We start from the raw sequence: 12,500 nt of genomic DNA on the forward strand, positions 1-12,500 counted from the left end.
GAAGTCTTTTTTACTGAGAAATGAATCACAACGAATTGAGATTTGTGCATAAAATGAGAAAAAAATATAAGACAAAAACAATAGTTGTTTTACTTTTGAGAAGTTTATTTTTCTTGTTTTAAACATTACAGTTTATTAAAAATGAGAAAATAATTTTTTGCTGTGTTTTATGATGAACTTGTGTAGAGAAGCAATGGTGACCAGTTCCAACACTTTCCCACATGTGTGTGAAGCTCGGTGTGTATGATTGTGTTTCAGGTGTGTATTCTGAGAGTTACGGCTCTGATCTGGCGAACTGTAACATGACCGTGTGGAATCCTCTCGGGAACGGACTGTCCTATGAAGACTTCGCTTTCCCTGTGTTTGCTCTGAAAGACGAGAATCAGACTCAGGTCATCCGTAAGGTGTGTGTCTCTCTCTTAGGTGTGTGTGTGTGTGTGTTCATCACAGCGCTGTATGACGTGTGTGTGTGTGTTTGCAGTGTTACGAGGATCATAACCTGCGTGTGAACGGAAGCGCTCCTCAGTATCCGCTGTGTGCCATGCAGATCTTCTCACACATGCATGCTGTGACCGACACCGTGACCTGCATGAGACGCACCGACCTGCAGAACCGCTTCAGCATCAACCCAGGTACACACACACACACACGTTTGTTTTTGTGAAAAGTGGGGACATCCCATAGGCGTAATGATTTTTATACTGTATAAACTGTGTGTGCTATTGCCCTACACCTAACCCTACACCCTTACAGGAAACTTTCTGCTATTTCAGATTTTCAATACACTCCATTCTGTGTTATTTATAAGTGTTTTGAAAAGTGGGGTCATGGGGTAATGATTATAATTACGATTATAATTTTGAGCAAAAATAATTAAACCATTATACTGCTGTACAGTTAATTAATAATAATCTTATTGCTAAAATGTCAAGTTTTCATTGACTAAAACTAGACTCGGATGTTGAGACTAAAACTACGTAGGATAAGGTTGACTAAATATGATAAAAACTAACAAGGACATTTAATACGGGACTAAGACTAAAATAACTGACTAAATTAACACTACATTATAGCAGACCGCCTGAAGAAATACCTACACATGTAGTTCAGGCGTAGTTTTTGTGGCGCTGCTGAATGATATTTACTTCACCTGTCTTTATCCGTGTCTCTGCCTCCTGTCAGAAGTCCTGTGTGACCCGTTGAGTGATTTTAACGTCTGGACATCCACTCGACCCCTCAACAGCAGCGCCAAGGGCCACGCAGCCAACGAGAGCGTCGTCATCGCAGCGACCCGGGTGAGGAATACACTCAAGATATGTTTATTACATATTAACATTTGAGCTGGTTTTCCAGTCCGCTGTTGATTTCCAGATATAAACTGAGCACTGTTCTTTGTCTCTCAGCTCGACGGCAGGTCGTTTTTCTGGGAACAGGCTCCGGCGGCCGAAGGAACCGTGTCGGGAATCATCACCCTATTGGCCGCCATTCAAGCCCTCTCTCCTGTCACTCAAGAAGCTCCACCCCCTCGCAATATCTTCTTCACCTTCTTCCAAGGGGTCAGTGCGTGACGCCCACATCATCATTTTACGTTTCTCATGAATCATTATTGAATCAGACAGCCAGAAATGAGGGCATTTTATACAAAATCGGATTTAAAATTATGCAGGTAACATTTGTAACTACTCATTGTTACAGATGTAACATCATGAGGTCATGTGACCTGTTTGGTTATCGCTGTATGTAGTAATCAAAGTAGTGCACAGTATATACTGAGCAGTATGCAGTACACTAGTATTATCACTGCAGAGGAAATGCTATACGAGTAGAAGTATGCAGTAGGCATCTGTTAATGTATATTATTACAGTTTTATATGTTTCTACAAGCTCTCTTTCTCTCTCGTAGGAAGCCTTTGACTACATTGGCAGCTCAAAAATGGTGTATGACATGGAAAAAAACGATTTTGTTTTTGACTTGAACAATGTGCACTCCATGCTGGAAATTGGGCAGGTATGAACATTCATTTAAATTCTTTTATTATAATGTTTATTTTTATTATTATTATGGTTATATTCAAATATTAGTATTATATAGCATGTCACTGAATGTCAAAACTAATTTGATTGTTGATTTTTATTATAATTAGATTCTTATAATATTAGTTTTAATTAGGGGTGTCCCCGACTAAGGATTTTCATAGTCGAATAAGAATTTGATAGTAAACTGTTTTACAACAGTGCTCTCATTATAAGGTTATGTATATGACAGTATTAATGTTCTGCATTTGAGCTGCGCGCTGAAGATGACCAGTAGAGGGAAGCATTTGATAGCAGGTTTATTATCAGTGGGATTTAACTCATTTATCTCATATAGAATACGGTTCGTTATTTATACAACATGCATAACGTCAATATTACAACTTATAGGCTGCAAAAAATGCCCCGAATGCAGAAGTGAACGTGTCTGAAACACGGCACCTAAACTCACAGCGTTTTATTATAATAGTGTTCTCGTTATAACGTTATGTATATGACAGTCCCAGTCATAGTTATTAATATTCTGCATTGTTGTTTGTCCTGCTTGTGCATAATCACCGTTACTGGAATGAAGCGCTTTACTGCAGCGCAACTCAAATGCATCTTATATGAGATAAAAAATATTTATATATAAACCGGCTGAAATATTTTGAAATCACTTACACCTTACCTGATCGACAAAATCCAGTCTTTCTCTCTGTCTTAAAGCTGATGTAAAGCCACCCAGCTCTATATCAAGCCGATGCAAAGCTGCTTTGAGACAATTTGTATTATTAAAAGCGCTATACAAATAATATTGGCTTGACGTGAAATGAATAGAGATTATATTTATGAGTGATTGACAAATGCAGCGTTTAAAATCCTGGATGTCAGTAACAGGTTTCCTGTGTGTTCATAGGTCGGCCTGCGCAGGGGGCGGAGCCTCTGGATGCACTCTGACCCCATATCCCTCAAGAACGACAGCGTGAAAGCGGAGGTGAGTGAGGAGGAGAGGAACCTGTCTCTCTCCTCTCATGCACTATCTCTCTCGCCCTCTCTCTCTCTCTCTCCTCTCATCCATTATCTCTCTCGCGCTCTCTCTCTCTCTCTCTCTCTCTCTCTCTCTCTCCTCTCATCCATTATCTCTCTCGCCCTCTCTCTCTCTCTCTCTCTCCTCTCATGCACTATCTCTCTCGCCCTCTCTCTCCTCTCATGCGCTATCTCACTCGCCCTCTCTCTCTCTCTCTCTCTCTCTCTCTCCTCTCATGCACTATCTCTCTCGCCCTCTCTCTCTCTCTCTCCTCTCATGCACTATCTCTCTCGCCCTCTCTCTCCTCTCATGCGCTATCTCACTCGCCCTCTCTCTCTCTCTCTCTCTCTCTCTCTCCTCTCATGCGCTATCTCTCTCGCCCTCTCTCTCTCTCTCTCCTCTCATGCACTATCTCTCTCGCCCTCTCTCTCCTCTCATGCACTATCTCTCTCGCCCTCTCTCTCCTCTCATGCGCTATCTCGCTCGCCCTCTCTCTCTCTCTCTCCTCTCATGCGCTATCTCTCTCGCCCACTCTCTCTCAGGTGTTGACTATGATTGAAGGAATGGAGTCTGTTGCTGCTGGTCTGAATGTCTCTTTGGATCAGCCGGCGGTCACTCAGCCGCTGCCGCCCTCGTCTCTCCAGCGGTTCCTGCTAGCCAGATCGATCCCCGGCCTCGTGCTGGCAGACCATCAGGCATCGTTCAACAACAGGTCTCAGTTCACAGTTTATCTCTGACTTTGATTTTTAACATTTTGAGGTTAATCATAATTGATTGGCTCATGACTGATCTCTTTAGATGAAGTTAAAGAGTCTTGATTCTTTGCATGATCTTCAGGAACTATATTAATGATAATTAAGACTTATTCTGATCCGTCACGTCATTTCCTGTCGTTATTTTTAGGTGTTAGTAAATCTGAAATAGTGTATAACTTTGAGAACAAACATAAAATACTTTAGTTGATGTCCTGTGGTGTGATGTGCTGAGCATCTAAAACTATTTCTATTGTATTTTGTGTATTATTGTTTAATTATTATACATGCACTGTAGAAAAGTTCCACCTAGTTCAACTTAAAACTCAAGTTCAGTTGCTGTCTTACATTTTTAAGTATAATCAAACTGGCTGTTTATTCAAGTTATTTCAACTTAAACTGGTTTAAGAAAAATGTAGCTTAATCTTGTTTAAGTTAAAAAAAAATTGAAGTTGGTTAAATTAATTTGATGAGTTAAAGTCATGGAGAAACATGTGATGACTCATTAACTTTAAAGCATATTTTATTGAAAAACTTGCTTTAAATGATATAAGGCAACCATATTTTTCCTGGGAATATGTTTAATTTTCAATTAGTTATCAAACTGAAATAACTCTATTTAGTTATGAAACATTTGCTCTAATTTCTAGACTGTTGTAAGGAAAGTATTATTAAATTATTGTATATAATTGTCATTATTTATTGAAGTACCAGTATTATTGCTATTGTGATTAATTTAATATATTTTAATTAAATTTAATGTGCCATGAAAATAGCATCCTCTGCTGATATTTTATTTTATTTTATTAAATTTGAATAAATATAATTTAACTTGAATAAACAGAATATTTTTATTTATGAAAGTTAATTTGTCACAGGACTATTTAAAATGAACTACTGAAGACAAAAAGGTGATTTACAAGTAATTGCTTTTCTTCCTTTTTTTCCTTGCAAATCTGGAAATAATAAAGTAAAATAATGAATGAATAAAAAAACATACATGGAATATTTAATCATTAGTAGGATTAGTATTACAACTATTTAAAATGAACTACTAAGGACAAAATGGTGATTGAAATGTTTGTTTTAGACATGTTACCCTATTAATTCCACGGCTCCACGCCTAAAATATGCGACCAAAAATATTAATTTGCAAGTAATATTTTTGCTGAGGTCGCCGCTGACGACTATAAAAATGTACCTGTTATGACTTAAAAATGTGCATGTAATGCCTTTTCCTGCTTGTTTTGTGATCACATCATTTGTTATGTTGACGTAATAAACTGAGGCGATGCACATCAAAGTTTTAGTGGAAAAACAGTCGAACGCCAGCGCTGACCGCACACCTGCTAAAAGCAGCTCAGTTGTGCAGCTTGAGAGAGATTGAAAATGACAGAGATGTATGAAGTAAAAATGCAGAAAGAAAAGCAGTCTATTTCGTGCTCAACTTGAACAAACTACAACAGGTAAAGCTGTCAGCTGTGTAGATATTAGCAATATCGTTAACAATTGGCCTTCAGCATTTCTCACATTATATCACAGTTTATTGCTATAGTTTAGAAAATGGTAATAAAATATGAGAAGAACTCATAGTTAAACTGTGTCTGAACAAACTGATCTTGATGATGTCAGATAACTTTGATAGAAAGATATGTAATGAATTTGGTTGAATAGCTGTCAGATGTTAAATGTAAGAACACAATTAGACCAATCACCAAGCAGTGCTTCATTTAGTTCAGTCTGTGGTGGAAAAACATCACATTAGCAATTAAAGAAAAACACTTCAGCAAAACATGCTCAGATCAAAGTGTCCGAATCATTTTTAATCCCAGATTTTACTCTTAGTCCAGCGTATGAAGAATTTTTGGGTATAATGTCAGTTCAGTTTATTTTGCTCTCCTCACTTAAATTTATGAACTATAGTGTTCTGCACCCGCTAGTAACACATATCAAATTTATATCTGGGATTATTTTTGGTGTGACTCTATATTCTGTGTTCTGTTTATTTATTTAGTCATTTAGCAGATGCTTTTATCCAAAGCGACTTACAAATGAGGACAACAGAAGCAATCAATTATAGTATTAAAACAGATCCAAAACTACAAGCTAAAACTTTATAAATATACACATTTTAAAAATAAAGAAATTAAAAATGACATGCATACAACACTTAACATTTAAATCAAAAACTAAAAAATATAAAGCTAAAAACAATTCAAAATATTAAAGAACAAAAGGTATGAGTATAATAATTATAACATAACACTAAGCCAAACACCAAAAAAAAGATATATATGTACAACCACACACACATACATAAATACATATACATGCACATTTATAAATTCAATATATATATTTCATTTCCATTTAGCTTGTTGAAGTATTAAAATAACTCAAATTAAATAAAAATAAAACTTAATAAAATAATCAATTCAGACATTATTTAACTAAAATTAAAATAGATAAATACAAATCAAACGACCGTATAGTTTATCAGTAAACCTAAGAAATAACACTGAGACAAACACAACTTACATATAGTGGAGACATAGTACATATAGTAAGAACTGGTTATAAAAACTGAAACAGAAGTGAAACAAGTAGAAAAGAGGACAAATAAAAAGCGATACTTATATGCTTTGCCGGAGTCCCAGCCCGGTGGAGTCGATGGTCTTTACTCTCTTCAGTCTTCACACGACGGCTGCCGCGGTAAACTAAGCTTATTATAGCCGTCTAACAAAATACTAATTGAATTCAGCTGAACACACTTTCCTTATTTTTCCACAACAAATGGCCGAGCAAGCGCAGACACTGACGAGATACTCGAGACAGAACGAGACCAAACACATATCAGCACGTCTCCACACAGTAAACACAACTAATTCATTAATAATCATTAATGATTAATTCTGTTAATGCATGAGCTTCATATTGTTTCTAGCACACTTGTTGTATAATAATTACAATAAGCTTTGAGCTTTGTTACATTTTAATAAACAAAGTATCAGCTTTAATATTCATAATGAAATTCAAGCAATAAATAGCAGGAGCGATCGCTTTAGTGCTTCAGTTCAAGCGGCACGTGATCCAATCATATCTATCTCTTTACTACTGTAGTACGAAATAAACATGAATGGACATCAAAGGTGTATTATATAAGAAAAGACTACAGTACAACTTACATGAAATGCTTCATTCAGTGTTTCAAACTGCAGAAAACATGTAAGGCTTGTAAACAATACCTCGTAACAATACATTTAAAAACCATTCGGTATATATAAGTGTGTGTTAAAATGTTAACTTTTTATAAAACACATTTATTCTGTGGAACCTAAAAAAATTGGCTCCTAATTTTGTTTCTTATTGTAGCCAATGGCTCCTTAATTGATAGATTTATTTATTTTTTGTCTGGAGCCCTGAATTCTGATTTTTAAGTCCATGGACACATCTGTCAAAGGTTTTATATCATGAACACAAACAGGTATTTTTTAACATGATTGTGATTCCTGATATCAACTCTCAGTCGTTATGGAAAGCCTTTCTGTTCAGAGAAGCTCTTGTCATGTGTATCAAGCGTCTGAAGCCACATTTTCCATGTGTTTTGTCATCTGTGTTTGAAACAGACACTACGAGAGCATGTACGACGACGCAGAGAACCTGAACGTCTCGTATCCGCCCGACCTGAGTCCAGACGAGCAGCTGGTGTACGAGACGGACGCGGCCAAGGTGTGTAACGTTTGCTGTGAGTGAATCAGTGTCAGTGCTTTTGAACTCATCTGAGCTCTTCTCTCTGTGTTTCTCCATCCGCTCTCACTCAGTCTCTGGCAGAAGTGGCCACTCTCGTCGCTCGCTCACTTTACTTACAGGCAGGAGGAGAGGAGAAGAACCTGAGCAACATCACTGCCGACCCCAAGATCGTGAGTCACATGACCAACACACACACAGTCACATGATCACACGTGATTCATTCTGTTCAGCTGAACTAAATCTCTCTCAAAAATCAATCGTGGATCATCCAGGAAATGACACATAGTATTAAGATTCAGATCGAATGGGGTCATTTTTATAAATTCAGTTATTATTTTGTCTTGTGGAGTATATGTAAACATATGTTATGTGAAATAGTTTATTCAGGACAGTACTAAATAAAAAATAACATGCAATTTTCATGATCCCTCTTATTTAGTTTCAATTATTAACATTTTGCACATTCTGCAAGGGGTATGTAAACTTATGAGCACAGCTGTATATATACTATATAACTACATAAAAATGAACATGCATTTTGTATGATCGCTCTTATTTTGTTAAAATATTCACATTTTCACAGATTCTGCAAGGGGTTCACAAACTTTCGCATGCCACTGCATATATGTATGTGTGTGTGTGTATAGATAGATCATTTTTACTAATATTACAAAATATTTATTTATTTAAATACATTAATACAAATGTAAATAAAATGCATTAATATAAATGGTGTTTTATATATGACATTATTTCTTTCTGTCGGTCTCTCTCAGGTCGCTCAGTTGCTGTACGGTTTTCTAATTCAGAAGAATAACAGCTGGTTTCGGTCGCTGCTGCCTCCTGAAGTCACTAAGAAAGGAGCCAACAGCATTTTAAGTGAGACCGTCTGTGTTTATACTCCATTCTCACACATAAACACATATAAATATGTCACTCATCCAAATATGAAAATAAATCATCATAGACCACATGACTCATGCACTATATTTCTAGACTTGATATGTCACATGATAGATTTGCATGAGGAACAGACAGAAATGGTTTTGCATCTCCTGTCGTCTGCAGGCTCTGGTCCTCCTCAGTTCTACATCGGACTCGGTCCTCGCACCCATGGCCCGGTCCACAGCGTCACACGCTTCGTTCAGTACATCCTGGCTAATCTGACGGGAACCGTCACCAACCTCACAGAGAGCCAGTGCCAGAACCCCAGCGAGCTCAGCACCGAGAACAAAGACGTGAGCAAACCTTCCTCTCACTGACTAACTCTACAGGAAACCAAGCAATCACGAGTATATATGCATATTTTGAGCTTAGTTACTTAAATTAATGTCTTAAAAATGTTCAGTTAGTGTCGTCAAAAAAGAAGGACCTCTGATTATTTCTAGGCTAGTAGCAGCTGTCAAAGCGGCTTTACAATTTTAGAGCTGAACTATAGGAAAGTTTACATTTGGAGACGGTATAAATCATCAACTAGATGAGATCTGCTATTAGTACAAATGGTTTTGTGAGTAAATGTATACGGGTAAAGATTGATATCCGTCATTTCTTGTCGTTTGAAGTTAGTCATTCTTTTTGAAGTGATGTTGAGAATTATGAAACCAGGTTTTGGTTTCAAATGATAGTCATTTATTGTCAAGTGTTCATGAGATGGATTGCCTGAGGGAAGAAACTGTTCCTGTGTCTGGTCGTTCTGGTGCTCAGAGCTCTGTAGCGTCGACCAGACGGTAACAGTTCAAAGAGGGAGTGTGCTGGATGTGAGGGGTCCAGAGTGATTTTACCAGCCCCTTTTGCTCACTCTGGATAAGTACAGTTCTTGGAGAGTGGGGAGGGTTGTACCAATGATTCGCTCAGCAGTCCGGACTACCCTCCGTAGTCTTCTGAGGTCAGATTTCAGCTGAGCTGAACCAGACAGTTATTGAAGTGCAGAGGATGGATTCAATGATGGTGGCATAGAACTGTTTCAGCAGCTCCTGCGGCAGGTTGATCTTCCTCAGCTGGCGAAGAAAGTACAACCTCTGCTGGGCCTTTCTGACAATAGAGTCAATGTGAATGTCCCACTTCAGGTCCTGGGAGATGGTGGTGCCCAGGAACCTGAATGACTCCACTGCAGTCACAGTGCTGTTCATGATGGTGAGTGGGGGGAGAGCAGGGGGGGGTTTCTCCTAAAGTCCGCAATCATCTCCACAGTTTGAGCGTGTTAAGCTCCAGGTTGTTGAGACTGCACCAGACAGCCAACTCCTTAACCTCCTGTCTGTAAGCAGACTCATCACCGTCCTGGATGAGGCCGGTCAGTGTGGTATCATCTGCAAACTTCAGGAGCTTGACAGGAGGGGTCTTTAGATGTGCAGTCGTTGGTGTAGAGGGACAAGAGCAGTGGGGAGAGTACACAGCCCTGAGGAGCTCCAGTGCTGATGGTACGAGTGCTGGATGTGTATTTACCAAGCTTTACTAGCTGCTGCCTGTCTGTCAGGAAGCTGTTGATCCACTGGCAGACGGAGGTGGGGACGGAGAGCTGTGTCAGTTTATTCTGAAGGGTGTCCGTGATGATGGTGTTAAAAGCGGAGCTTAAGTCCACAAACAGGATCCTCACATAAGTCCCTGGTCTGTCCAGATGCTGCAGGATGAAGTGCAGTCCCATATTGACAGCATCATCCACAGACCTGTTTGCTCTGTAGGCAAACTGCAGGGGGTCCAGTGATGTCCTTCAGAGAAGCCAAAACCAGTCTTTCAAATGATTTCATGGCCACAGGCCTTAGAGCCACAGGTCTGTAGTCATTAAGTCCAGTAATTTTTGGTTTCTTTGGGACGGGGATGATGGTGGAGCGTTTGAAGCATGAGAGGACTTCGCACAGCTCCAGTGATCTGTTGAAGATCTGTGTGAAGATGGGGGCAGCTGATCAGCACATGTTTTTAGGCAGGCTGGTGACACCGTCTGGGCCAGGTGCCTTCCTTCTTTTGTTTTTTCTGAAGATCTGGCGCACGTCATCTTCTCTGATCTGAATTGTAGGTGTGGGGGAGAGGGGTGTTGCTGCAGGTGTGAATGGTTGTGTGGAGAGGTGTTCAGAGCGAGTATGGGGTGATTTTTCAAACCTGCAATAAAACTCATTCAAGACTTTATCCCCCTTTCTGTAAGCATCTTCTTTGGCCTGACTGAGCTGTCTGAGTTTTGCAGTGAACCACGGTTTGTTGTTGTTATAAGTTAGATGAGTCCTGATGGGAATGCACATATCCTCACAGAAACTGATATAAGATGTTACAGTCTCTGTGAGCTCGTCCAGATCGTTTGCAGCAGCTTCAAAAACAGTCCAATCAGTGAGAGAGAAACAGGCTTGTAGATCCCGCTCTGTCTCATTAGTCCATCTTTTAACAGATCTTAATACAGGTTTTGCAGATTTAAGTTTCTGCCTGTAGGTCGGAATAAGATGAACCAAACAGCAATCAGAGAGTCCTAAAGCTGCTCGTGGAACCGAGTGATATGCGTCCTTTATTGTTGTATAACAGTGATCCAATATATTACTGTCTCTGGTGGGACATATTATGTGCTGTCTGTATTTTGGCAGTTCATGGGAGAGATTTGCTTTATTAAAGTCCCCGAGAATGATTAAAACAGAGTCTGGGTGTTGTTGTTCTGTGTCTGTGATCAGATCAGCGAGTTTCTGTAAAGCTGTGCTCACGTGTGCTTGCGGTGGAATGTAGACAATCACGAGAAAGAACGAGCAGAACTCCCGCGGCGAATAGAACGGCTTGCAGTTAATGAAGAGCGTTTCTAGATCTGAGCAGCACATCTTCTTTAACACAGTTACATCTGTACACCACCTCTCATTGATGTAAAAGCATGTCCCGCCGCCGCGCGATTTCCCCGTTGATTCCGCATCGCGATCTGCTCTGATCAGCTGGTAATTAGGCAGATGAATCGCGCTGTCCGGTATGTCGCCATTTAGGCAGGTTTCCCTGAAACACAGAGCAGCAGAGTTAGAAAAATCCTTGTTTGTCCGGGAGAGCAGAAGGAGTTCGTCCGTTTTGTTGGGTAGAGAGCGGAGATTCGTCAGATGGATGCTAGGCAACGCCGTTCTAAATCCACACTGATGAAGCTTCACAAGCTCTCTTCCCCCGCCTACGCCTCCTGTAGCTTATGACCAGAGCTACGGCTCCGACAACTACAATGTCCAGCAAAATGTCTGAAAAATCAAGATCCAGTAAAAGATTTTGTGGTGTGTTCTGCCGAATGTTCAGCAGGTCATCCATTTGAAAAACAAAAAACAGGAAAGACAAACAAAAACAGTACAAACACTGAAGAGCAACGCACAATAGCTGCCATCAGCGGCACCATCTTGGTTCAACATCAGTATGCTTTAACATTAAGATTTGTTCTCATGGAAATTACTAAAGTAGTCAAACCTGTTCATTAGAAGGGGGTGACCCAGTACTTTTGGCAATACAGTGTATAATATATATATATATATAATTAAATATATGTATAATAAAGTAGTAGACGAATGAAAAATGTAGAAAAATACAATTATTAAAAATATTTTATTTTTATTTTTATATTAATTCATATTTTTTTGTTTTATGTGTGTATATGTATACAGGTAATGTAGGATATACTAATAATAAGGTGGTGGACAAATGAAAATGTTAAGTAATTCTTAAAAATGCAATTATTTTTAAAATTCATTTTGTTTATTTTATTTGTTTATTTTTATATTAATTCATTATTTTTGGTTTTATGTGCATGTATACAGGTAATGATCGATATAAACATATAATTAGGTGGACAAATGAACAAGGATAAAGGTTTTTTTTTTTTTTTTTTTTTTTTTTTTTTATAAATACTACTGTTTTTACATTAATGACTTAATTCACTTGTGTTTCCCAGAATGCCCTGCTCTCATGCTCTGTGTCTGTTCTCTCTCAGTTATTTGCGTATTTCTGGGTGTCGGGTCCGGCAT

General features: G+C 38.8%; 1 protein-coding gene across 1 annotated transcript in view; it reads left to right on the plus strand.

Annotated features, from left to right (window-relative positions):
* The window catches only part of ncstn (nicastrin), a 19,192-nt gene that overhangs the window by 2,749 nt on the left and 3,943 nt on the right, over window positions 1-12,500 (plus strand). Inside the window, exons 5-16 of the mRNA XM_079434805.1 lie at window positions 259-404; window positions 482-632; window positions 1,183-1,295; window positions 1,404-1,556; window positions 1,904-2,008; window positions 2,933-3,010; window positions 3,586-3,755; window positions 7,422-7,524; window positions 7,617-7,715; window positions 8,322-8,424; window positions 8,614-8,783; window positions 12,467-12,500. The exon at window positions 12,467-12,500 is cut by the window's right edge and continues 176 nt beyond it. Coding sequence (XP_079290931.1) covers window positions 259-404; window positions 482-632; window positions 1,183-1,295; window positions 1,404-1,556; window positions 1,904-2,008; window positions 2,933-3,010; window positions 3,586-3,755; window positions 7,422-7,524; window positions 7,617-7,715; window positions 8,322-8,424; window positions 8,614-8,783; window positions 12,467-12,500 — 1,425 coding nt within the window. The remainder of the gene's footprint in view (window positions 1-258; window positions 405-481; window positions 633-1,182; window positions 1,296-1,403; window positions 1,557-1,903; window positions 2,009-2,932; window positions 3,011-3,585; window positions 3,756-7,421; window positions 7,525-7,616; window positions 7,716-8,321; window positions 8,425-8,613; window positions 8,784-12,466) is intronic.

This window comes from Barbus barbus (assembly GCF_936440315.1).
Source record: "Barbus barbus genome assembly, chromosome: 15".
In the NCBI taxonomy this organism is placed as follows: domain Eukaryota; kingdom Metazoa; phylum Chordata; class Actinopteri; order Cypriniformes; family Cyprinidae; genus Barbus; species Barbus barbus.